The sequence below is a fragment of the Saimiri boliviensis genome, chromosome 17 (genome assembly GCF_048565385.1).
Source record: "Saimiri boliviensis isolate mSaiBol1 chromosome 17, mSaiBol1.pri, whole genome shotgun sequence".
NCBI lineage: Eukaryota > Metazoa > Chordata > Mammalia > Primates > Cebidae > Saimiri > Saimiri boliviensis.
Window position 1 is genome coordinate 69854422 of NC_133465.1, and position 26357 is coordinate 69880778.

General features: G+C 52.5%; 2 protein-coding genes and 1 long non-coding RNA gene across 8 annotated transcripts in view; 2 read left to right on the plus strand and 1 right to left on the minus strand.

Moving 5' to 3' along the window:
• The window catches only part of RNF213 (ring finger protein 213), a 119828-nt gene extending 99714 nt beyond the window's left edge, over positions 1-20114 (plus strand). For both annotated transcript variants that reach the window (XM_039477053.2, XM_039477054.2), the window contains 19 exons: positions 1-123; positions 1269-1379; positions 1795-2037; positions 2408-2489; positions 3274-3308; positions 5263-5357; positions 6468-6627; positions 7220-7400; positions 8671-8759; positions 9351-9602; positions 11069-11201; positions 11737-11820; positions 12193-12373; positions 12647-12848; positions 14383-14460; positions 15310-15504; positions 15928-16017; positions 16116-16294; positions 19107-20114. In XM_039477053.2, the coding sequence (XP_039332987.2) occupies positions 1-123; positions 1269-1379; positions 1795-2037; positions 2408-2489; positions 3274-3308; positions 5263-5357; positions 6468-6627; positions 7220-7400; positions 8671-8759; positions 9351-9602; positions 11069-11201; positions 11737-11820; positions 12193-12373; positions 12647-12848; positions 14383-14460; positions 15310-15504; positions 15928-16017; positions 16116-16294; positions 19107-19260 (2667 nt within the window). In that variant the 3' untranslated portion in view covers positions 19261-20114. The remainder of the gene's footprint in view (positions 124-1268; positions 1380-1794; positions 2038-2407; positions 2490-3273; positions 3309-5262; positions 5358-6467; positions 6628-7219; positions 7401-8670; positions 8760-9350; positions 9603-11068; positions 11202-11736; positions 11821-12192; positions 12374-12646; positions 12849-14382; positions 14461-15309; positions 15505-15927; positions 16018-16115; positions 16295-19106) is intronic.
• LOC141581914 (uncharacterized) lies at positions 118-24982 on the minus strand. Of its 2 annotated transcripts, none has more exons than XR_012514737.1 (3): positions 24716-24982; positions 5394-6916; positions 118-425 (listed from the first exon to the last, which is right to left on the minus strand). It is a non-coding gene; the product is annotated as an uncharacterized LOC141581914 (long non-coding RNA). The 2 variants fall into 2 exon arrangements; XR_012514736.1 differs by having other exon boundaries at positions 5127-6916.
• ENDOV (endonuclease V) overlaps positions 24953-26357 on the plus strand; it is a 20876-nt gene continuing 19471 nt past the window's right edge. For all 4 annotated transcript variants that reach the window (XM_039477055.2, XM_010342322.3, XM_074389040.1 and 1 more), the window contains exons 1-2: positions 24953-25041; positions 25438-25609. In XM_039477055.2, the coding sequence (XP_039332989.1) occupies positions 24986-25041; positions 25438-25609 (228 nt within the window). In that variant the 5' untranslated portion in view covers positions 24953-24985. The remainder of the gene's footprint in view (positions 25042-25437; positions 25610-26357) is intronic.

A 26357-nucleotide genomic window follows, 5' to 3' on the forward strand; every position in this document is an offset into this window, starting at 1 on the left:
AAGGACCACCCAGGCCAGATGGATTGGTACCTGGTGTACGGCGATGAGTACAAGGCTCTCCGAGACGCTGTGGCCAAAGCTGTCCTCGAGTGCAAGCTGCTGGGCACTGAGACTGCTCTGAAGGTAGGGTGGGCCCGTGGCTTCTCACTGATGCCAGATGACACCCCTTGGGGCCTGCGTGTTCCCTGGGTGACGTCAAGCAATGCAGGGTGGTGGACCACCGAAGCCCTGATCACATGACACTGTATTGCGAGTCCCGTGCCCACGGCCTCCGGGGTGCACCTGGCCGGTGTGCGCGAACCAGTGACTGGAACGGGACAGCTATGACAGTTGGGCCAGGTTGACAGATTTGCTGCCTTGCTGATCTGCCGAGGCTGTCGGCAGCCCCTGCTGATGTGTTCCTGTCCATCGCTTCCTTTGAGACCCTGTGGGAAAACAGTGGCAGAAAGATGCTGACATGACTATTAATAGCAGAATTTCTATCTATGTGCGTTCGCGATCACAGACATGCCTGTGCTTCATAAAAATACACACGCTGGTGTGGTGTGGGAAGTTAAAAATATAGAGATGTTTTTAGAATCTAACCTTTAAATTGGTCTGGTCTGGCTTCCTTTTTGAGTTCCTGTGCCAGGAAAAGAGGAAATAGAAAATCCTTTCTGCTCAGGAAGTTTCTAAGACCAGTGAAGGAGTCAGAAGAACAGATGGTGATTCCGTTGCTTCTGTATTAAGCTGGCTGCTAAACATGCATTGAGTTTAATCTGAGAGTATTTTAGGAACTTTGGAGCCCAAAAGTTGCTTGCCAGTTGATGGCCCATGTGGGGCCTGACCCCAGGTGTCCAGGCCTAGAAAAGGCTCCTTCCCTGATGGGTGGGTTGAGGGCTGAGGTACTTTCCTTTTCACATGCAAACTATGTGGGCCTTTGGCCCTTAGGTAGACCCAGGGGTGGGGGCGGGCAGTACCTCATTCCTGTAATCCCAGCACTTTGGGAGGCCTAGGCAGGCAGATCAGTTCAAGACCAGCCTGGCCAACAAAGCGAAACCCCGTCTCCACTTAAAAAATGCGTGTGTATACGTGTGTGTGTGCACACACCACACACACTTGGGAGGCTGAGGCGAGGGAACAATTTGAACCTAGGTGGTGGAGGTCACAGTGAGCCGAGGTTGTGCCGCTCTACTCCAGCCTGGGCAACAGAGCAAGACTCCATCTCAAAAAAAAAAAAAAGACCTGCTGAGCCTTTCAATTCTCACTTGATGCCCTTGATTTTGCAGGCCTGCCGGACCCCCAGCATGCTGCAGGCAGCCCACTTCCTGTTGGTGCTGTTTAGAGAGGTGGCTATTCTGTACAGATCCCACAATGCGAGCCTCCACCCCACGCCAGAGGTGAGTAACCACCTTCAAGGCTGGGCTCAAAGTCTGTGTTCGGAGGGGCTTTATGGAGCAAAATACAAGTTAACACAAATCATGCCATAATTTTTTTTATCTAGGATGGAGGTTTTCAGCCTTGTTATATGGAACAACTATTTTCTGTTTAACCGAAAGCTTACAGAATTATAGTGAAAACCAAAGAACCTAAGACAGTGTTTCACACAGAATATCGGAATTGATGCTTACGCATGTGGAGGCTGTTCGTTTATGCAAATTCTCTTCTCTGAAAAATTGCCCTTCACATGGTGATTTCTCCGTATTTACCTTGATATTTGATGTATATTTGGTGTCAGTGTATGCCTGAGAGCAGACCTTTGAATTCACACAATATTCTTTGATGTATCTTAATGTTAAATTTTTTTCCTGTCAGCAACGTGAAGCTCTGAGCCAGTTCATTGGCGAATGCAAGATCCTTTCGTCTACTGAAATCAGGCACTTCGCAACATCTCTCGTGGACAATTCTCTGCCATTGTTGAGGGCAGGCCCCAGTGGCAGCAGCCTTGAGGGCACAGTGACAGAAATGGCCATTCATGCTGCAGCTGTCCTTCTGTGCGGACAGAATAAAGTCTTGGAACCCCTAAAGAATCTGGCCTTCTCCCCAGCCAACATGGCGGTAAGAATAGGCTCCGATCCCACTGGCCTTCCCCAGCACCCGCGCCGAGAGCTTGGCACTGTGGAGACCGAGCGGCAGCCGTGGGCACGCTTGAGCATCTTTAGCTCCTTGATCCTTGAGCACACAAGATAGTGGCAGACTTGCCTTGACCTTTGTTATTTCACTGGGAGCTGTTCTGTTTTCTTCACAGATGGCTTCCGAAGTCAAGCAGAGGGAAGCACTGTGCTCTCTCTTCCTCGAGGCCCCCTGCTGAGCAGCCACCCCGTCCACATACTTATCTAGTGCCTTCTCTTCCTCTAGGCCTCCTGCTGAGCAGCCACCCCGTCCACGTGCTCACTTATCTAGCGCTCTCTGTTTTCTTGTTTTTCAGAATGCTTTTCTCCCAACCATGCCTGAAGACTTGCTGGCTCAAGCTAGGAGTTGGAAAGGTCTGGAGGGAGTCAGCTGGTACAGTAAGTGTTGGGGTCTCCTCTCAGCTTCACAGGGTGTCTGGATGCCATGAAGCATTGGGTTCGACTTGGGGTCCACCTGGTTTGTGCCTCAAGGTCCCAGATCACCTGCCTTCTACCCATGGTGTCTGCAGAATCTGGGTGCCCTGAAGGAGCTGGCACTCCACTGGCTAGATGATCCAAACCATTTCATTTCTTAGCCATGTGGAAAAGACCCTCTGTGATGCCCTTCTGTTCTCTGGAATATGCTATTTTGGGAGGCGGACGGGACGGAGAGCACAGCAGAGACGCACTCACAGGCCCCTCACAAAACAAGTTTTTGACACAAAGATAGCTCTTCTGAAATATGTGAAGTTTAGCACTGTGAGACCGGCTAATATAACCCCCGACATGTAACTTTTGCTATTGCCTGAGTCAGTGTTTTAAAACTAGTTTTCAAAGTTGTTATAAAATATGCTCGCAACAAAAAAAACAGTATCAAAGAGAACTGAAGGGTCTAGAATTCTATCCACCTTGCTCCAGAAGTGCGCCTGCTACGGGCCTATCTTCCAATTTCTCTGTACTTTGTACAATTAAACTCAGACGTTTTTCACTGACAACATACACCTGTTGAGCTTCAGGCAGGTGTCACAGCACTTAACAGATCAGCTCTAGATCTGGTGGGTGTCGTGGACACCCATTCTCATATTTGGGTCAGGGCCAGAGAGTAGAGAGTTAGCTTTCCCCTTTCAATGTGGGTGATTTGGTGAAACCTCATTAGCCAATGTGTGTCCTGTTCTCTTCACAGCTTGTCCCAATGGCCATCCTTGCTCCGTGGGAGAGGTGAGTCTTGGTATTTAAGATAGGGCATGAGGGGTGGGAGGAGCAGGATCGTGGGTGAGGAGAGTGAGGCTCTCGGCTTTCCAGGAGAGCACAGGCTCGCTGTGGACTGCCCTGGGTGCTCTGGGCACGGCGGTGTCAGTGGTGCTAAGGGTTTCTAGCTTGGGGCTTCTCAGCCTCCACACTGTGGACATCCTGTGGGACGTCTGGCAATATGCCTGACCTCGAGTCCCTGCAGGCCAGGAGCTCTCCTCCTGCCAGGGTCAGAGCTAAAGCCAGACACTGGCAAAGGTGCCCTAGCAAAGAAAATTGCTACTGGTTGGGAACTGCTGCTAGCCACTTTCTAGCCCAGGCATCCCCAAACTTTTTACACAGGGGGCCAGTTCACTGTCCCTCAGACCGTTGGAGGGCCGCCACATACTGTGCTCCTCTCACTGACCACCAGTGAAAGAGGTGCCCCTTCCTGAAGTGCGGCGGGGGGGGGGGGGGGGGGCAGATAAATGGCCTCCGGGGGCTGCATGTGGCCTGCGGGCCGTAGTTTGGGGATGCCTGTTCTAGCCACTGCAGCACGGGATCAGTGGCCCTGGTCTTGATAGAATGGCGAGGTGTGGCCTGGACCACAGGCTGCATGATTAGCCCATAGAGAAGGTTCGTCCAGATGCCAAAGGACAGGAAGAAGCGACTTGTAGATTGTGTGCCGTGGGGGCAAAACTTGATTATTCCTCTCTGTATTCTCAAGCATCTAACTCAGAGCCCTCCATACAGTATCTGTACTTGCTGAGCAAGAGCCTGGGGGGTTGAGCTGAGACACGGTGGTAGTTATTAGTTAGTGTTAGTTGGCTGAGACAGTGTTGGGCTCTCTTGCCCAGGCTGGAGTGCAGTGGCATAATCACAGCTCACTATAACACTGAACTCCTAGGCTCAAGTGATCCTTCGGCCTTGGCCTCCCGAAGTGTTGGGATTATGGGCCACTGTGCCCAGCCTGATACGTGTCATTTAATACAGTATATAAGAGACACAGAAGGAGAAAAACTGATATATACATTTCATTTTTCTGAAATCACTTCCTTGTCCATGAAATGATGAGACTGAAAAAGATTCTATCCAGGCATGCTCCCAGCTCTGAAATTCTGTGACTGGTTTGTCTGTTGTCAGCTGTGATTCTCAGTATTCAGTAGCACAATATCTGATTTTGAAAAATGAGCCTCTGGAAGTAGATCATATGACTGGATTTTTTTTTAAATAAAAAAGTCCAAGCCAGGTGTGATAGCTTATACCTGTAATCCCAGCACTTCGGGAGGCTGAGGCAGGCAGATTGCTTGAGCCCAGGAGTTTCAGACCAGCCTGGGGAACATGTTGAAACCCTATCTCTACAAAAAACACGAAGCATCAGCAGGGCATGGTGGTGCATGCATGTGGTCCCAGCTACTTGGAAGGCTAAGGTGGGAGGACAGCTTGAAGCCTGGGGAGGTCGAGGCTGCAGTGAGCCAGGATGGTGCCACTGCACTCCAGCCTGGATGACAGAGCAAGATAAATATATGAGAAAGTCCAAATGGACATAAGGAAGTCAGTTTGGAAGCTATTCTAGTGTTCTTGGTATTAGACCATGAAGGGCTACAGGCCAGTGTGACAGACGGAACAGCAAGAATGCTGACCATGAGAAAGGAAGGTTGAATTTACGTACTTGCCTGTAAAAGGTCACCCTGGGAATAAGGATTAAATTGTCTCATTTAAAAAAAAAAAAAAAAAAAAAACAGTTCAAATTTGCCCATGTACAACATTCGTGAGTACCTACCCTGTGCCCATGGGTTCTCTACCCACCTGAAACGCTGGACAGACAATCTGAGGCTGCTCACATCCTCCAGCGATAAGGGGGTACCATCTGCAGGACAGCATTTGTACACAGAATGGCACTGGCTCCAGAGGTGGTTCTGAGTGCCCTCTGTCCTCACCCCAGTGCGGCAGGCCGATGGAACAGAGCGTATGCATCGACTGCCGTGCACTCATCGGAGGCAAGAACCACAGACCTGAGGAAGGCTTTACAGTGGCCAGGTACGTGCGTCGGGGTTGTATTTCCTAAGTACTCACACTTTGGGGTGTCAGGCTGTTTTTCTTCCAGCTGATAAAGTGATACTCAAGATAGTACTAATTACTCCAGTACCTCTGGACCTGTGTCACATTGAATAGCGATGCTGAAGTCCCACGAGTCACACGGCAGGGAGGTATCTGACCTGTTGTTGGCTCACTGGGCCCTGAAATGCAAAGCAGGCTACACTTTAATACCCGTTAATATTAACACAGGTGTCTTCCTTTTGGGCCTTGGGTGCACCCTCTATAGAAATATGCGCGAGACATAAACAGATGATCTATTTCACAGGGACACATGTGTCTGCAGGGCCCAAAGCTGGGCTTTTGTCTCCTCAGCAGATGCCATCTCACTTGTCAACAACCTTAGCTTTCTCCATTTGTTTTTTTGTTTTGTTTTGTTTTTCGAGAAAAATGAAGGAGACATAGTCTTATCAAATGCCAGACTTCAGAATCCAGATAAAAGTCTGACCCCACACCGAGATGAGTGCGGTTCTAAATGCTGCTTTCAGAGAGTGAGTGGTCCTGCACGGTCCTCACGTTCTGACGGTTCCACCGCAGTCACAGCTTCACATCTTTTCATGTTTTCTCCAGAAACTATCCCAGTGTCCTCCAACTTCTAATGTTTTTGCCACTAAGGGTATCTTCCACACTGTACCTCCCGTCTGCCAGACTCTGGATCTCAGCTTTTCCTTTGGGAAAAAGAGAACAACGTGGACACCCATGGGATACCACCTGTCCCAAACTCTAGCTGTTCTTAGCCCAGCCGCTCCTCTCCCGACAGGGACCTCAGTGGAAAAGACGGGTCCAGGCCTGCGTCCTAACACGCCGCCCCGGGACTGGCGTCAACAGGGCACGGCGCAGCCACTTTACGCTGAGAATGCGGTGGGGTCTGGTCCGCCAGAAAGGCGAGTCTGTCATGGTAGACTCTTAGGAACATGGCCTGGGCTTAGTGGAACAAGATCTTTGGACGTAGCTGTCTTCTCGGCCATGAGCCTCAGTCCAAGTGCTGAGAACGTGCAGTGTGCCCAAGCGGCCAGCCTCAGTCTCTACCCTGTGTTCTCTTGTTCTTTCCAGCAACAGCGTAGATAGAACACAGACCGGCCACGTGCTAGGCAACCCACAGCAGAGAGAGCTGGTGGTGACATGTGACCGAGAGCTGCCCCCACTGGTCTTCATACTTATCCGGCTACTCACTCACTTGGCTCTGCTTCTGGGAGCAGCCAAGAGTCCCCAGGTATAGCCCGGTGCTGCCAAACACTGTGTTGAGCTACTCTAGGAAGAACCTGCTTTCCCCCTCTTCCCAGGGAGTCCTAGCTGCTGCATTTTGAAGATAATTAGTCTGTAAAGTCATATAAAGGTTACACATCTTCATGTCCCCGGCCCCTGTGGCACAGGAGGGTATGGGGAAGTACTCACCAGAGGATATAAAATCCACTTCCCATCAACAACTCTGTGGCTTTGGTCCACATCTGGGAGTAGAGAGGCTGACATCTGTGTTATTTTTACCTGTCTTCGTTGTGGCTCTAGGGAAGAAACAGAGCACACTGCATTCTTCTAAGTTAATACTAACCAAGAGGGCAAAAAGTCCAGGCTCTGAGGATTCTCTCTCACACTCTAATAACAGAAAAACCAGCAGCTGTCCCGCTTGCTCGCCTGCCTCTCACCTGTTTGAATCATGCTTGGATCACTCCGCAGCTTCCACCTTAGAGACCTCCTTCCACCTCAGTGCTGGTGCTCCACTCCCAACAGCCTCTACCAGGCTCCCCACCTCATCTACAAACCAGATCCCAGATCCCACTGGGTGCTCTGTCCTGTTGCCCCCACAGGCTCTGATGAACATCATTAAGCCTCCAGTGAGGGATCCACGAGGCTTTCTGCAGCAGCACGTCCTGAAAGACTTGGAGCAGTTGACCAAGACACTGAGACACAGTGCCGATGAGACCGCCAGTGTGGTCCACCTCGTCCTGCGCGGGCTTCTCCAAGAGGGGAGACAGCTCTCTGGCAAGAGTGAGGAAAGGGGCAGGGGCTGGGCGGGGATCACACGGCACAACGGCAGCGAAAGCCGCTCGCTGTCTCTGGACCACCCCACACGTGGCCAGTCCGAGCTCTGTCCGTGCTGTGGCTGGAAAGAATGAGAGAACACATAGAGAAAACCATGTCTAGGGAAGGCAGTGCCCGGAGCTGGGAACAGGAAGCACGTTGCTTGCCCAGAGGATGTGAGGAGCTGCTCTGTTCTCTCCATTCACACCTGCCTGGCTAAGACCCACAGTACTCGGAGCGCCTGCACACAAAGGTTTAGCGTGCATATATGGGGAGACTTTTCAGTTCCAAAGTCAGCCCGCAGGTCATTCCCCTACCATGGAGGGAGTGCGTATCGCCCACATAAGTGGCGTGTGTCAAAGACACGTCCTCATCGCGGCTTTCCCAAACACATCGCAGTTGTGTGCTAATGTATTACATGTTTATATGTCCAGTTACGTTACAAAAAAAAATGGCTATAAGATATTGTATTCACTGAGCTAATTTAAAAAAAAATTTAAATCCATACAGAAAGAAAAGGTCTGTAAAACAACTTAGTAAAATGGTTATCCGTGAGTGGCAGAATTAAAAGTGATTTGCTAATCTGCAAAAACCACAATTACTATTGTGAGGACAATGTTATTTAAAGTAATAATAATAGCAATAAAGTCCTGGCTGTGATGAGAAAATCTGCTCCCACCTCAGATACTTCTTTGCCCGAAACCAGCATTCGTATTTATTTTCCATTTTGAACAATCTGATTTGATTTTAAGCCTCTTATTCTGGTGGGATTTCAATGAGGTGCGCACACCCACAGTCACACTGAAGAAACGACAGAATCCTGGCAGCAGGCGGACCGTCCGTTCCTGCGGCGCTCTGCACCTGTGTGGTCTGCCTCAGGCCTGGGTGGCAGCAGCTGAGGTGGCTGGTGACGGCCTGGCCTGTCACTACGTCCTGGGCTTCGAAGCTTACGTTCTGTTCTTTCAGTACTTTTTTCAGAATAGTTCTAAGATTACAATTATGTAAGGTCGAGGGACTTTTTAGAGATTGACATTATCTTAAAGATCATTGAGGTGATGGTAGCAGCAGAACTATTTCAAAATACTTAGATTAATTTAGAAAGCTATTGCCTCAAAGGGAGCGTTATTTCCATTAAACACCTATTTGGTGTTTATTATACACAGACTGCTGTGTTCTTCGTGCCCTGGGCAACCTACACATTTCGTTTTTTTGTTTTTTGTTGTTTTTTTTTTTGTAGTGCTAAATTTTGACACAAGACTGTCAACTAAAGAAATGAGGAACAACTGGGAAAAGGCCGTTGCGGATGTGATTTCGCCTGATCTGGAGGTGAGCAGTGAGTGGCGGCTGCGCTGCCCCCCTGCCCAGAGAGGAAGGCTCCCAGCGTCTACTGAGTGCTCCTTGCCTGCTGCCCTTCGCAGCGGTGCCAGCAGGAGCCTGTGGCTGAGCCCGACTCCGATGCTCTCCACTTCAAGTCACCCCATCCTCCTCCTGTCCCCAAGTGCTCTTCCCGCCTGCAGCTGCTCATGAGTCAGTCCGAGGAATTACCGGGAATCCAAGTGCAGTATTTTTCTCTCCATTACTTTTTACAGCACAATGTAATGTACGAGGTAGAGAAACAAACTATCACGTAGATACCCACTAAAAATGAACCGAAAATCAAAGATGAATTACTCATCTAGCAGTCACAATACTACTAAGAGTAATATAGTCTCTGAATCTCATTCTGTTTGGGGAGACATAAATCTATAAACAAAGAACACTGAAATTAGAATAAAAGATCAAAGGGAATGCCTGATGACACACTCCGAGCAGGGGACAAACTCCCTCGTATGCAGATACCCACTGGTGCAGTGACTGGGTGTTCCAATCTGTTTGTGGCAATACCTCACTTCCAGAATTTTCATTTTCTCCATCCAGCATCTAGATAAAACCCTTCCCGCCATTAATATTCTGATCAGCCAAGATAAGCGTATCAGCTCTAACCCCGTGGCCAAAATAATATATGGTGACCCAGCGACCTTCCTGCCCCACCTGCCCCGGAAAAGTGTGGTCCATTGTTCTAAGATTTGGAGCTGCAGGAAAAGAATTACAGTTGAGCACCTCCAGCACATCGTGGAACAGAAAAATGGCAGAGAAAGAGTGCCCGTCCTCTGGCACTTCCTGCAAAAGGTACGTCTGGCTCACCCTGGCTGCCTCCCTCTTTCGGTGCAGAGTTCCCCAGTGGACCTGAAGGCCCTGGGCTTTTATGTAGTATAATCATTCCTAAAGACGAGACGTCTTCACAGACTATTTCAGTGCTTTGATTTTAAATAGAATGTCTGTAGCAGAAGACTCAGGGACAGAGATCTTCATTGATATCAAACCGTACGATCACCTAAAGTGTCAAGTTACAGACGAAATACACACCCAGGTTGGGATTGGCCATGGCCTGTAGAGAAGCTGGAGGCCAGCAGAAGGCCTCCGTCGTCACTCAGCCAGACAGAAACAGAGGCAGCCCTTTCCCAGCCGCTCTGTTCCTCTGTCTGCAGTGCTGGAGCATGGGCGGATCAAACCAAACTCCTCCCTGTGCCTAAGCATCGAGGTGTAGGTGGAAGAGGCGAGTGAGTGGGTGTGTGCCGACAGTGGTGGGGTACTGGGGAGCCATCAAGTGGACTGATCATGTCTGTTGGAATTAGAAACACACACTTTTTGGCCGGGTGTGGTGGCTCATGCCTGCAATCCCGGCACTTTGGGAGGCCGAGGCGGGTGGATCACGAGGCCAAGAGATCCAGACCAACCTGGCCAACATGGAGAAACCCCGTCTCTACCAAAAATACAAAAGAATTAGCTGGGTGTGGTGGCACACGCCTGTAGTCCCAGCTGCTTGGGAGGCTGAGGCAGGTGAATCTCTTGGACCCAGGAGGCAGAGGCTGCAGTGAGCTGAGATTGTGCCACGGCACTCCAGCCTGGCAACAGAGAAGGAAGGCAGGCAGGGAGGGAGGGAGAGAAGGAAGGAGGGAAGGCAGGCAGGGAGGCACGCTTTTCTAACTTTCATCCATTTGCACTTTCATTTTCTACGATAGATTGTCTAATCATTTCTCTTCATGAACTAGTATTTGCTGTCTGGCAAGGCAGGAGATGACTGGAAGTTTGTATTGGTCAGTCAGGAAATATTAGCTCCAATGACAGGAAGGACTTCCTCTCAATGCTGTGCTGTCCCTCTGAGGTGGTTTCATTATATCGAAGATGCTTAGATCTAGGTCTTCGGAAGACACCCAGGAATAACGCCAGCCCTCGCTGCCTAAGCTCTGGGTCTCTTCTCTCAGCAGCTTCTCTCCACACCCAGCCAGTCACATGGGCCTGGGGCTATATTTCCTTCACCAGCCTTTGGCGCACGTGGCTGATGTACCAGCTCCGCAGAGGCTGGGCTCCGCCTTCCCCATCCTCCATCTCTAACACACTGCACTGTCCACAGACCTGCAGGAGGAGCAGGAGGGCCCTTTTTCCATTTTCAAGCTCCATGCCATGTCACAGAAAATGACACCGAGCAGATCAAGCTACAAATACAAGTCTCCCCGCCAGCCTCAAAGTCTGTAGCCCCAGTAACATGTTTTAGGTAAATAAAAAGTGTTACCAGGTGGTCTTCCCTTCTCCAGGAAGCAGAGCTGAGGCTGGTGAAGTTCCTGCCTGAGATTTTGGCCCTGCAAAGGGAGCTAGTGAAGCGCTTCCAGAACGTCCCGCAGGCGGAATACCGCTCCATCAGAGGCTTCATCAGCAGCCACAGCTCAGGTGTGGCTCTGCTCCGACGGGACCAGGACTGTTCCTCATTGGGTGGTTTGAAAGGATCACTGCGGAGGGGGGCGGGGTGGGGAGGAGGAGAGGAGGGGCTGATGGGCACTCCGTAGCCCAGGCGTCCCTAAACTTTTTACCCAGGGGCCAGTTCACTGTCCCTCAGACCGCTGGAGGGCCGCCCATACTGTGCTCCTCTCACTGACCAATGAAAGAGGTGCCCCTTCCTGAAGTGTGGTGGGGGTCGGATAAATGGCCTCAGGGGGCCGCATGGGGACGCCTGCTATAGCCTAAGCTCTTAGCATGAGATGAAGGGTACCTGAACCCCAAAAACATCAGAAGCTTTTGCTGCAACTGAAAAGCACCTCCCTCTCTAGCTCCGCACACTCAGCTCAGTGCTTCAAACAGCACCTCAGACACACTCGACTGCATAGAGCAGCAAAGACGGGCTCCTGGCAGAGCATGTGACCAGGGTGGTGTGCCCCGGCTGGGGGGTTGCTATCATAGGGCTCTTACAAAGTGTTCTATTCAACAGACGGGCTGAGGCACCTACTGCAGAACAGAATCACCATCTTTCTGTCGACATGGAACAAACTGAGAAGATCGCTTGAGACGAACGGTTAGTGTCCTGTCCCCGTCACTAAGCATTCCAGGAGAGCCTGGTCTGAAAGCTTTTCCCATCAGCCTGACTCGGCCCATCCTGTGAACACAGCACTGTGTTAATGTCGAACTAGTGACTCTTTCGATGGCAGTGTCTAGGATGAGGAAACTAATGTCAGGAAAATAAACCCTCAGTCCTCTTCAGTCCCTGAATGGCTTGAACAAGAGAGCTGAGAGCATTTGAAACTCATCAGTGTACGAGATGGCGCAGAACCCAGACCCGGCTCCCGGCTCTGTGTGGAGCTGATGGCTTCCGCACCCTCCTCTCCACGCCTAGATTCTGTGAGGAGTTGAACTCCTCTCTGCTTAAGAATGACCCTGTCGTTTAAAGGTGAGATCAGCCTTCCGAAGGAGTACTGCAGCACCGACTTGGACCTGGACACCGATTTTGAGATCCTGCTGCCACGCCGACGCGGCCTGGGCCTCTGCGCTACTGCCCTCGTCAGCTACCTGATCCGCCTGCACAACGAAACCATCTACGTCGTGGAAAAACTCTCCGAGGAAAACAGCAGGTGTGTGCACGAGCTAACAGGAAGCGGTGCCTGCAGAGCCCGGGGTCCCCAGCCCGGTGGGGCAGACAGAAGCAAGCCTCAGCCCCTTCCCTAACAGACACTCCTTCAGCTGCCCTCACAAGCCAGCGACCACCCCACACCTGGGTATGGCATTCCTCTGCTCCAGCTGTGAGAAATCACACAGGAGCCGGCTCCCTGCAACCTAGAGCCCTCGGCCGCACGCCCGGCCTGGAGGCCGGTCTGGACGCCGAACGCTATCTTTCTCCCCATCAGCTATTCCGTGGATGCCTCCGAGGTTACTGACCTGCACGTCGTCAGCTACGAAGTGGAGCGGGACCTGACCCCGCTGATTCTCTCCAACTGCCAGTACCAGGTGGAGCAGGGCAGGGAGACCCTGCAGGAGTTCGACCTGGAGAAGATTCAGCGGCAGATCATCAGCCGCTTCCTGCAGGGCAAGCCCCGGCTGAGCCTCAAGGTAGGGCCTGCTCCACCACTGCTGGTCTGGTCGGTGTGTCTGCTGGAACAGCAGCCCTTGAAGTGTCTCTTGTGAGAGGGAGAAGCGCCTCACCCCGCAGTATCTGCGTCCCCGCCCTGACACCCACACAGACCTGTGTGTGTCATGAGCCGATCTGTTCCTGCTCTCCTGAGCCCCCTCCTGCAGGGCCAGCTGCACCTCAGTCCCCCAAGGGACCGTTGAGCTCTTTTTTCCTGAAACAGGGTCTCACTGTTTCCTAGGCTGCAGTGCGGTGGTGCCATCTCAGCTCACTGCACCCTCCCTCCACCTCTGGGCTCAAGCGATCCTCCCACCTCAGCTTCCCAAGCTGAGACCACAGGTGTGCCCCATGACACCTAGCTAATTTTTGTATTTTTTGGTAGAGATGGGGCTTCACCACATTGCCCAGCTGGTCTTGGACTCTTGGGCTCAAGGGATCTGCCCGCTTTGGCCTCTGAACTGCTGGGATTACAGGCGTGAGCCACCGCGCCTGGCTTACTGTGGAGGTCTTGATGGCCTCGTTGTCTAGGCTTTTCTACCACAGTTAATGGCACTGCCACCCTCGCAGCCCCTCTTCCTTCAGTCTCCCCGGAGAACCTGCCCGCAGGCACCACTAGCTGTGCCTTCTGGGTCCTCATCTGACTGCCAGAGCCCACTCGAGTTAGAAGCACCCGTCCGTAACCTGGACTGCTGGCAGCTCCTAACTGGTCCCTCCCTCCAGGCTCTTCAGTCCACAGCCGAAAACCCACATCTGGCTTTCTTCACACTGTGCTGACGGCCCTGCCTGGCCTCCCTGCACATGGGATAAAGCCGACACTGTGGTCCAGCATGGGAGGCCCTGTGGCCTGGCCAGCCCAACCTTCCAGCCCTGCCTCCAGCCTGAGCCAGCTCCCTGCCTAGCCTCCCAGCCCTGCCTCCAGCCTGAGCCAGCTCCCTGCCCAGCCTCCCAGCCCTGCCTCCAGCCTGAGCCAGCTCCCTACCCTGCTTCCCATGACCTCATGCATGGGAGCCAGGGCGGGCACTTCCCAACTCTGTTCTTTTACCCGACGGCACTCATTCCTTCCAGCTGCAGTCAAATCGACTGGACTTATGTAAATCTATCCCCATGCCACCCGTGAGTGGGCCCGGAACTGAGAGCCGGCCGCTGTGTATAATTCCGCCTCACTTCCCCGTCCTCCAGCAGTGACTGCCTGTGCCTGGTCTGTGCCTTCAGCGGCTGAATACCTGAATGAGCCATACACAGATACCTGTTGCCCTCGCACCTCCTGTGGCGAACCAGGCCACAATGACATGACAATATCTTGTCCTGTAACTGGCCGTGGGGGCTCAGCTGGATTCCCTGTTGTGCTGTTTCTGTAAACAGTGGGTTAATGACAGGGAGGGGTGCTCTCTGCCAAGGGATACACTGGGCAGCGTGGCACTACACTGGAATTCTGGCTGAAGATTCTGTTTGTCATCTGATGGAAACGTCCACGATGGATGTAATTTTTAAAAACTTTTCTCTTTCTCAATTTAGGGAATACCCACCCTAGTATACAGACACGACTGGAACTACGAACATCTCTTTACGGACATCAAGAACAAGATGCCACAGGTGGTCCCCACAACCCTTCTCCTTGGCATGGGGCTTTCTGCCTTCTGAGCGCATGGCCATCCACGTTAGGCCCACTCTAGTTTGCCCTGGGTGTTTGCTGTGAGCCGCCGTTTCTGCGGCCTCCCTGAGGACCCCAGGGGCTCCCCAAGAGCCCAGTGCTATTTGCAGAGGGCAAGCAAGACAGCAAATCAGCAAGATTTCTTGTAGAGTAAAAGCAGATTGACATTTTGTGGGTTCAATGCTTAGGAATGATGTCATGTCCATGCATGCTGAGGCAGAAAGGCCATGGAGCCGATCTGGTCCTGCTCGCTGCATGCTGGTATTGACAGACCTGTGTGTGTCATGGAGCCGATCTGTTCCTGCTCTCTGCATGCTGGTATTGATGGGCAGACCTGTGTGTGTCACGGAGCCAATCTGTTCCTGCTCTCTGCATGCTGGTATTGATAGACAGACATGTGTGTGTCATGGAGCCGATCTGTTCCTGCTGGTATTGGTGGCAGACCTGTGTGTGTCACGGAGCCGATCTGTTCCTGCTCTCTGCATGCTGGTATTGATAGGCAGACCTGTGTGTGTCATGGAGCCGATCTGTTCCTGCTCGCTGCATGCTGGTATTGGTGGCAGACCTGTGTGTGTCCCATGGTCTCCGGGGTGGTTTGAAGATTCACTGCCCTTGTATCTATTTCCATGGAAAGTCTGGCCAACTGCCTGCATAGTGTGCCCGTGTCAACCGTTACTTTTATAGCTGACCCCACCTGCGGCTCGGGCGGTCAAGGGCTCAGCTCTCTTACCAGGTGGTGAGAAACGAGAAGTCAGCCCATAGACGTCCCTCTCCTGCATTTCCTTTCCCAGACCTCTCTCCCCAGCTCAACCCTCAGTGCCATCAGTGGACAGCTGCAGTCCTACAGCGATGCCTGTGAAGCGCTGTCTGTCATAGAAGTCACTCTGGGGTTCCTGAGCACAGCGGGCGGGGATCCAAACATGCACCTGAATGTGTATATTCAAGACGTCCTGCGGATGGGCGACCAGACGGCACAGGTGTTACAGGTAGGTCACACGAAGGCACTCTCGAAGGAAATCAGCACAGCCCCTCATCCTAGTCCCCCTGCTTCCTGCTGTGATAGGACATTCAGGGAGTGCCACTCCAGGCTGCCTCAAAAGGACGGGGAGATAAGAACAACCGCTCACCCGCTCAGTCCGTGTAAACACACGGGACAGCAGAGACACACACGCGCTAGAAATGCCAGCAGTCTAGACAGAGCCCAAACGTGGCTGAGCACGAGGCCCCTGCTAACCGCATGGTGTGGATGGACTCCGAGGTGCTGTAGGCGGGAACTGGCGGACAGAACAGAGAGGGCCTTCATGAAGGAAATCACAGGAGTACAGACGGAGTGAAAAGAAGAATGCCCGTGTGGAGAGCACGCAGGTGACACCTGAGCCCCCCACTCAGGAATTCTGTTCCTCCTGCAGGCCCTGAACAGATGCCAGTTAAAGCACTCCATTGCCCTCTGGCAGTTCCTGTCTGCTCATAAGTCTGAACAGCTGCTGCGCCTGCAGAAGGTGAGTCGGGCCTGTTCCTCTCTGCTGGACAGAGGGATTGACTGCGCTCCTTCCTCCCTGCAGGCTTTAATGTGTCATTTGGTCTTCCATTGTTTTAGGAGCCATTTGGGGAAATCAGTTCGAGGTACAAAGCAGATCTGAGCCCGGAAGCTGCTAAGCTCCTCGGCACATTCCTGAATCAGACTAGCCTAGACGCCTTCCTGCTGGAGCTGCACGAAATGATAGTCTTGAAACTAAAGAACCCCCAAACTGAGGGGAGCTTCAACCCTGAGTGGAGGTATGGATTCGCACACCTGTTGGGCAGGGCAGACACAGAATGTTCTGCTGTCTTTCCTATGATCTTCCACAGACACAAAAATAGTTCGTTCTTACCACAGAATCCCATTTCCTGCTTTTTGCCATTACCAGGGCACCTGAGAACCAACTTTTTGGTTTTAATCTCTATTGGGTTTGTTTTTTTGTTTTTGTTTTTGTTTTTTGAGACAAGAGTCTTGCTGTCACTCAGGCTAGAGTACAGTGGAGCAATCTCAACTCACTGCAACCTTGGCTCACTGCAACCTCCGCCTCCCAGGTTTAAGTGATTCTTGTGCCTCAGCCTCCTCTGGGACTACAGACACGTACCACCATACCTGGCTAATTTTGCTGTGTTGGCCAGGCTGGTCTTGAACTCCTGACCTCAAGTGATCTGCCTGCCTCAGCCTCTCGAAGTGCTAGAATGAAAAGGGGTGAGCCATCACACCCAGCCTCAAAGTCATATATTCTAATGTTAACAAGTAGCCTTGCTATGTCAAAGAGAAGTACATTTTAAATTTGATAGACGCTATACCAGGCTGGGCATGGTGGCTCACCCTGTAATCCCAGCACTTTGAGAGGCCAAGGCAGGTGGATCACCTGAGGTCAGGAGTTCAAGAACAGCCTGGCCAATATGGTGAAACCCGTCTCTACTAAAAATACAAAAATTAACCAGGTATGGTGGCAGGTGCCTATAATTTCAGCTACTTGGGAGGCTGAGGCAGGAGAATTGCCTGAACATAGGAGGCGGAGATTGCAGTTAGCCGAGATCGCGCCACCGCACTCCAGCCTGGGTGACAGAGGGAGACTTTGTCTCAAAAAAAAGAAAAAGCAATACCAGTGTAAAAGAGGGTCTGAGAATACCCAACACTGGATATTATTCATCGTTTACAGTTGCCAATCTAATGGCCAAAATGGCATTATTTTTCCCCATTTACTGTGAGGCTGAACATATTTTTTAGATTTATGTATATCCTCTGAATTGCTTTTTATTTATTTTTTTGAGACAGTGTCTTGCTCTGACACGCGGATTGGAGTGCAGTGGTGCAGTCTCGGCTCACTGCAACTTCTGCCTTCTGGGTTCAAGCGATTCTCATGCCTCAGCCTCCCAAGCAGATAGGGTTACAACCACCACGCCTGGCTAATTTTTTGTATTTTAGTGGAGACAGGGTTTCTCCATATTGGCCAAGCTGGTCTCAAACTTATGACCTCAAGTGATCCACCCACCCTGGTCACTGTGCCCAGCCTGAATGACCTCTTAATATCTTTGTTATTCTTCCTTGGGCTCTCTGTCACCTTCATGGTTTGTGAGAGCTCTTCGCATAGAGCAGGGATTTATCTTTCATGCCCTGTGTCACTGTGCTCTATCTCAGCCTTTATGAAGTCTGCAGAACTTTCCTAGAAGGGTCTATACGAAAACATACCAAGACGATAAACCATCCGGTCATTTTTCTTCTGTGCTTTCACACATTTGCTTTGTTCACCAGTTTATGTTTAGGAGTAGTCTGAAGGGTTCAACTTGACTGTTTCTTGACTAGATCATCAAATTCCAGATGTCCTCGCCAATATGTTTCATATCTGCTGTTTTCCTCCCTTATATGGCACATACCTATATACATTTATAGTCTTTGAACTTACTCAACAAGTCTTTACTAGCCTGTACTTTTCGTGTAGATAAAAAAGATCCCTTTCCTAGAGAATTTACAGTCTTTGTTAATGTGAAACATGCAACAGAATATAAGGGTTTTTGAATGGTGAGGCCTTGTGTTTTATACAACCCTGTAAATAAACATCACCTTGCTAGAGGGCCTGAAGTCACCTGAAGGGGCCGTCATGGGGCTTGCTCCGGGGACTTCTGCAGTGTCTGTGTACTGCGTGTGGGAAGCTGCAGTCAGACACCAGAGCCTCGAACCCAGGATGGGAGTCCCAGCTCAGGAACTCAGTTGACTGACCTTAAACTGGTCAGGATTTCTGGTTCTCCTGAGACTGAGTCACCCAGGCTGGAGTGCAGTGGTGCCATCTCGGCTCATTGCGACCCCCACCTCCTGGGTTCAAGCAATTCTGTCTCAGCCTCCCAAGTAGCTGGGATTATAGGCGCCCACCGCCACGCCCAGCTAATTTTTGTATTTTTGGTAGAGACGGGGTTTCATCATGTTGGCCAGGCTGGTCTTGAACTCCTGACCTCAAGTGCTTCGCCCGCCTCGGCCTCCCAAAGTGCTGGGATTACAGTGTGAGCCACTGTGCCTGGCCTAGGATTTCTGGTCTTAACATTTTGGTTCTGCTGACAACTGGAAAAAGTGACATAAGGGGACTGATTTGTCCCTTCTGTTATATGGGAGACTGGTAAATGTGTGGTTTTTTGTTTTTGTTTTTGTTTTTGTTTTTTGAAACAGGATCTCACTGTCACCCAGGCTAGATGGTAGTCCCAGGTCAGGAACTCAGTTGATTGACCTTAAACTGGTCAGGATTTCTGGTTCTCTTGAGACTTGAGTCTCGCTGTTACCCAGGCCGGAGTGCCGTCATGCAATCTTGGCTCACTGTAGCCTCCACCTCCTGGCCCCCAGTGATCCTTCCACCTCACCCTCCTGAGTAGCTGGGACTACAGGCATACACCACCATGCCCACCTAATTTTTGTATTTTTGCTAGAGACAGGGTTTCACCATGTTTCCCAGGCTGTTCTCCAACTCCTGAGCTCCAGTGATCCATCCGTCTCAGCCTCCTACAGTGCTGGTATTACACACGTGAGCCACTGTGCTGAGGACACTGTTTTCAATGCTCTTATTCTTTGATTTTTCAGCCTGAGAGACACTCTGGTAAGTTACATGGAAACTAAAGAAAGTGAAATTCTTCCTGAAATGGAATCTCAGTTCCCGGAAGAGATACTGCTTGCCAGTTGTGTCTCAGTGTGGAAAACAGCTGCTGTCCTGAAACAGGATCGACAAATGAGATAGAATCATCTCCTCAGCTGTCTTTGAATAAGACTTGGGAGAGAAGGCTCCTCTCCCCTCGCCCCCAGCATGGACTTCATCACTGACTGGTGCCTTTGCATTCAGAAGGAAAGCTGGCAGCACAGCAGGAAATTCAAGACCAAGGCGTGCTACGTGAGCTGACAGTTTTCTGAACGCCAAGCTGTTTCTGAACCATGCGTATATATATTCTAAAACTTTCTCATCATGAGTACTGTTCATTAGGAGGTGACAATGAAGATCAGATGAACTTGGAAATAAACCACTGTTTACATCCCAGGAGGCGAGCCACTTGGCCACACGCAGCAATGACCCATGTCTGCAGCCCCCTTGCCTCTGGCACTGCCCACATCCCTTTTTTACCTAAATCTGTGCTAACAGAAGAGAATCTCATTTTCTTCTTTCTTCCATGCCCTTAAATTCTGAGTACTGTATATATACTTCTGGGATGATGTGAAAAAGTACCAGACTATTTTTGGTCTTCTCACAAATGCAAGAAAAATCAGGGCATTTTGTGAGTGCCTTAAGACGAAACTAACAAGATCTGACCCATACCCTCACAATGAGTCACTGTCAGATTTCAGAAGGCAAGAGCCAAAAGCCTCATTGTGAAAAGCACCGGGCTTGGACCAGTGACACCATCAGGGCCTCAGTTTCCTCATGCGTAAAATGAAAGGGGTGGGTTAATGGCCAAAGATTCTTCTGATCCTAATATTTTAAAATTATGAGAGAAACCAGAAGACTGTAAACCTGGGTCCCAGGCCCAGTTCTGGCAGTTCCGTGGGGAGTTTTTATCTAGCATTATGCCAAATAAACATGCAGTCTCCGTGTGCTCTCGAGTATGTGAGTATCTAGTCCTTTCTGGGTTCTCAGCCAAGGCATAAAAACTAAGACTCAGAGTGTACAAAACCAGCTACATTTGCAAGGGAGGGAAAAGAAAACGGGCCCCGAGCTGGGATCTTGTGCCGCCTTTCCCACTCAAGCATTGTTTTTCTTTCTAAAATCTACTTTGACACTTAACACCTCTCTGGACTAATTTCTCTTCCTAGGCAGCTCAGCACAGCTGTTGACAAGTTAGATGCAGGATCCTTAATATACATTCTAAACGAGGTGACGACTCAATCAACTTGAAATTGGGCCCAAGGAGTGACAGCTACAAAAATACAAAATGCTTGTCCGGGACTCAGCCACGCACAACTTGGGCAGCACGTGCAGGAGGCCCGGAAGGAGCTGTGCTCCGTTCTCCGGTGATGTCACCATCACGGTGTCGATGACGGAAGGAGTGACCCCAACTGCGGGCGTGGCCAGTTCCACACGGTCATCTATGATCGTTTCTCCTGGACTATGCAGAGCTGCTTGCCACAGAGATCTGCATTCCCACTGCCCAGCGATGGGTGTGGGGCCGGGGGCGGGCTTGTGGAAGTCTTCAGCTTGCATCTGGAGCTCCTCTGCTACCTCTGAGCTGGCCATCAGGTGGCAGCTCACGCCCGTGGATTCTCACGTGCCACACCTCAGCAGCCGGGAGCCGGGGGGTCAGTCCTTCTGTGAAGGCCTTTGCTATTCCCTTTGGCCTGGGAATTTTTCCCACTTTTATGAAGGGTTTTTAATTATTTCATTTTGTATGCTGTGCTCAAAGCCTTATCTGTCAGTATCTTGCATTATCTTGTTTGTATAGAAATATATGGCCTAGCACAGGCAAAAGTGAATTTTATTTTACTTGTTATACCTGTCTTAATAAATTGGAGTTTTTGCTGCTAAAGAACCCTTCTCTTTGAGGCAGAGCTTCTACTTAAGGCACACAGACATCAACTAGGCTTTTGGGAATCGTTTCTGTGGTTTGTGGAAAGGCCCTTGCAGGTGTCCGGGAGGTGGCACGTTCAGACAGAAAACAGGCTGTGCTTCCGCATGCGAGACAGGAAACTTTCTCTGCACAGAACGGCAGCAGGCCTGCGAGTCCACGGTGGAGTTTCGTGCCACCCCCTCTAGCTGATCTGAGACTTAAAAGCTGACGGCCCAGCCTCAGAGTGGCGCCCCTGTGCCCTGCCTAAAATGACGACACTGGAAACAGCAGGGGTGTAGCTGACAAGGAGTTGAGGTGGAGCTAACTAAGCCCATCAGCGAGTCCACTTGTGGGGTGAGAAACACACAGTGAGCCTTCCAGGAGCCCAATCACACTTGAGTGCCCAAAGTGCCACTTTAGGGGTGAAATTGCATTTTCTCTTCCAAAAAGGAAGGGCTCTTCCGGGTGAGAAACCTGTGGTCTGGAACCACAGCTAGAAGAGGCGTGCTGGCCCACACAGGAAAACTTGCCCTGTCTGCCCTGTGCCAGCCTCGCCTCCCCCTGCAGTTCCTGTTTCAGCTGTGGATGCCTCCTCACCAACCCTGACCTTCCCCCTCCAACCCTATCCATCCTCACACCGTTTCCCCAGACAGCTCAGGGCTGCAGAGTTCGTGCCTTCAGCCTTACCTTGGTGGTGACTTAACTGAAAATCTCCATAACTGCTCATTATCTCCTTTTCTTCAAGACCTCACCGTGAAAAAATCAGTCGAGTGTGCACACCTGTAATCCCAGCTACTTGGGTGGCTGTGGTGTGAGGGCTGCTTGAGCCTGGGAGCTTGAGGCTGCAGTGAGCTGTGATTGCACCACTGCACTCTAGCCTGGGCGACAGAGACAGACCTGTCTCAAAAAAGTCAAATAAGGACCTTATGTGTGTGAAAATTATTTGCCTTTCATTAATGGTTACAAGACTATCATTTGTTACCTGAGCTGGCCCATGAGCTATTTCAGTCATTCCTATATGTTCAGGCAATTCCAATTTAGAAACAAAGTTCCAGTGCTACATAATTATTGGGAAGAAAATGTCGGCTCAAAGGGCCAAGTAGGTGTAGCTGCCCAAGTCTAGCCGTGCACATAAGCACAACCGGGGCCCGGGCATACAGGCGAGTGTTAGAGGTTGGAGGAGGGGCTCCGGGTGCAGCCAGTGCTGCACTAGAGTGCTGAAGGAAAACATCTCTGATTTGATACATTCAGTGTGGCCTAATGAGGCTGCACAACTGGGGAGGTGGCGGGAGAAAACCTGAGCCTCGAGCTGAGTAACAATCCGAGCCATGATTAGCATTGATATTACATTACAGCACTATTCGGATCCCATCACGTTCATTAACTAAGCTCAGCCATTACGACTCCTGTTTCCAGCTGGAAAAACCACCACCAGGAAAGTGCATTTTCCCCAAGAGAGCGAATTTGGTCAAAACGGACACCTAATCACCCTCTCTGCAGGATATGCTGGGGATTGCCCTTTTGAGGAGGTGGGGGTGTGTGGGAAAGCAAGCTGGGTCCAAAGCAGGGGGATGTTAGAGAGGAGGAGGGGCCCTGGCCCAGCCCGTGCTCCACCAGGCTGCTCCACAACCCATAAAAAACACCTTCAGCTCTGCTGCGCTTCCCCTCACACCTAAGCTTACTAAAGGGTCCTGCCTTCCCCAGTATTCCTTCACGATCACCACCACCTGTGCCCTGAAGTGCAACAGAACCTCAAGGCAGGGGACAGCTGCTTCCTCAGAACCCACGAGCTCTGCCGCATCCCCACGGACCCAGCAGTGACTCCTAATTACCAAATCCAAGGGCTCCTTCGCCCTGGCCACTCTGGAACCCAACAAAGCCGACACAGCCCAGACCCGCCTGTGAGTCCTGGCTCTCCCATTTGCCAGCTCTATGGCTGTAGGCAAGCGGCTTGACCTAAGCTTCAGTTTCCTCGTCTGTGAGATAGACACCTGGCAGTACTCGGATGGGAAAGAAGCCGGCGTCGGTCAGCAGCGGAGCACAGTGCACGGGGTGCAGTGGGCGACGCTCATTCGTTGAAAACTGGCCCTGCTTTCAAAGCCTTGTCAGTTACCAAAGCTGTCTGTAGCCTTTCCGGAGCCTCAAAGTCTAGAGTTTCATTTCGTCTTCTGTATCTTCCCCTGTTAGTCTAAACTGCATTTGGTAAGCCCCCTGCCGTGTTGCAGACTTTGGTAAAAGTCAAACATCCCACGGCGGTTCGGGCCATGAGAAACAGCCTGCCTCTTACATTCTGCTGGGACAAAGTGCAAGGAACGCCACATTCCGCTGGAACCACCTCATCCTGGGAACACGTTATCCACATCTTCCGGGACAGCAAGCCAGTCTGCCCAGACCCCTCCCGCCCGGGCCTATGAGTACCCCAGCAGGTAATCGCCGGCGGGCTCTGGCACTAAGCTGGTTGCCCACCTCCAGAGGTTTTTGCAAGATATCTGTGTTGCTGCAGAGCCGCCCTCGCACTCTCCCGCTGCATCATTAAACCTTACCTTCCCTTTCAAAACCTAACACCCTTGACATTTATATCCAGACTCTAACATACATGTTATATATATATGTGTGTGTGTGTGTGTGTGTGTGTGTGTGTATACAGGTGTCCGGGAGGTGGCACGTTCAGACAGAAAACAGGCTGTGCTTCCGCATGCGAGACAGGAAACTTCCTCTGCACAGAACGGCAGCAGGCCCGCGAGTCCACGGCGGAGTTTCGTGCCACCCCCTCTAGCTGATCTGAGGCTTAAAAGCTGACGGCCCAGCCTCAGAGTGGCGCCCCCGTGCCCTGCCTAAAATGACGACACTGGAAACAGCAGGGGCGTAGCTGACAAGGAGTCGGGTGGAGCTCACTAAGCCCATCAGCGATGCACACGCAGCACACAGACACGCGCCCTTCTGAGTCCTCCCAGGAGAACGCAAGGCCACTCGCGGCACTTCAGCTTCCCTGGCCGCCTTTCAGTGCTCCGAACACGCTGACCGCCCTCCCAGCCCGGGACTCCCCGCGAAAGCGGCTCCGCGCCCTGCCACGCCCCCCGCTCACCCTTCAGGTCTCCCCGGTACCGCCTCCCGTTAAGGCCTCTCCCAACCACCGGCGTGCAGTGGGCGCCCCACAAATAAACCGCATTCCCCCTCGGTATTCGCACAGCCCCTGCACGGCGAGCGCACTGGGCCGGCACTGGCCGAGAGCACGAGGGGAGAAGCGGCTCCCCCGCGGCCGCCCGTACTCGGTCCGGGAGGGGAGGCCTTCGGCCCGGCGAAGTCCAGCCCGGACGAAACCCAGTGCGAGGCCGCAGCCCCGCTCCCCGCCACGAGACCCGCCCGCGAGGCCGCGAGGAACTGAAGCACACGAGACCGGCCCTCAAAAGCCGGGGGGCGCCCCCGAGCTGCCGCCGGGGGGTCGTCAGCGACAGGCGCTCGGTGAGCGAGGCAGCCGCCGGGATGGCCTGGGCCTGGCGAGTCCCTTCGGGATCCGCCAAGGGCGGACGCCGACCCGGTGGAGGGGGGGGACCGGCAGGGCGAGCGGCCCTCGGCCGCGCAGAGCGCAGCGCTCGCGGCGGGGACTGCAGCGGCGGGACAGGCGTCTCGGGGCTCCCGGGTCCTCGCGCGGTCACTCACCTGGCCCCAGCTGTCTGCTGAAAACCGGGCAGCCGGCCGCTCGGGTCCAAGCCGACAACGCGCGCTGGGCCGCCGGGCAACTCGGAGCCGTGTGCGTGCGCGTCCAGTCACGCAGCGGCTCCCGCCGAGCGGCCGCGAGCTTCTCCTGAAGCCCCCGGCTGGGCGTGCGACGCGGGAAAGCGCCGGCGTCTCCATGGCAACGAGGGCGAGTAGCGCGTGCGCGAGCCGCCTCCGGAAGTGACGTGAGGAAGGGGCGCCCGGGACGGAGCCATGGCCCAGGAGGCAGATGGATGGCTGTCGGAGGAAACGCTGTCTCTGTGGAAACGGTAATGCTGCGGGCGACGCGCAGGAGGCGGGCGCTGAGGCCGCGCGGCTCTCCGCAGACCCTCCGAGCTCGTAGTCTTCAGGCTGCGGAGTCGGAGCCGTGGCCGCCGCCGGAGCCTCCCGGGCGCAGCCCAGCTTCCGGCGCGGGAGCGGAGGGGTCTCGGGAGTTGTAGTCCGCGGGGTGGGCGCGGTTCTTCCGGCCACGCTTGTTGGGCCTGCGCGTGCCGTGTTCTCCGCCCGCCGGTCTCCCGGGGAGTGTGGCCTCGCACGTGTATCCCTTGCTCCCTTGCCCTCCCTGGAAGCTGGAGAAGACCCGGCAGAGGCGCTTGGCCGCGCCGGCGGAGAAGGCAGAGTCTGGGGTGTCGCCCCGGCTGGGTTTGACGCTTCTGTCCTCCTAGGGAGCAAGCTCGGCTGAAGGCTCGCGTCGTAGACCGGGACACTGAGGCGTGGCAGCGGGACCCCGCCTTCTCGGGGCTGCGGAGGGTCGGGGGCGTTGACGTGTCCTTCGTGAAAGGGGACAGTGTCCGTGCTTGTGCCTCTCTGGTGGTGCTCAGCTACCCTGAGCTCGAGGTAACCCGGGAGGACGCTGAGCTCGAGGCGGGTCCCTTGATGGCATCGGGCGTGGGGCCTCCGGGGCAGGGAGCAGTCCAGGCCTAGAACCCGGCGTCTCGTTTTGTAGGGTGTCATTAGTGGTCTGGGGAGTCTTGGAAGGGAGAAAAAAGGCAAAAAACTAAGGGAATTCTGTGACTTAACGATCAGCGCATGAGCTTTACCTCCAAGTCTGATTGTTGTCTTGCGTTCTCATCTCAGTGACCTGCACACACCTTGCCCAAGCTGGAAATCTGTGTCCTCCTGGGCCCCTACTTTCCTCTCACGTCCAGTGGCACACTTAGCTCCCTTTCTTTCTGCCTCTTAAATGTCGCTGGAATCTATCCCCTTGTCTGCCTTCTGCTCCCTGCCTGGCTGTGCCACCGTCACTCCTGTGGGTTCCCGAGCAGCATTTTCATGGGTGCCTGCCTCAAGCGCTCCTCCTCAGTGGTTTCTTTTCCATCCTGCCAGCAGACCTATTTTCCTAAAAAGCAAGTATTTTCCTCAAAAGCAACAAGTCCCTCTCTCCTTCCCTCCCTCCCTTTTCTGCAGTGGCATGATCTTGGCTCACTGCCAAGATCTGATCTTAACCTCCTGGACTCAAGTGATCTCCTACCTTAGCCTCCTGTAACTAGGACCACAGGTGTGAGCCACCACACTTGGCTTTTTTTATTTTTTGTAGAGACAGGGTCTCACTGTGTTGCCCAGGCTTGTCTTCAGCTCCTGGGCT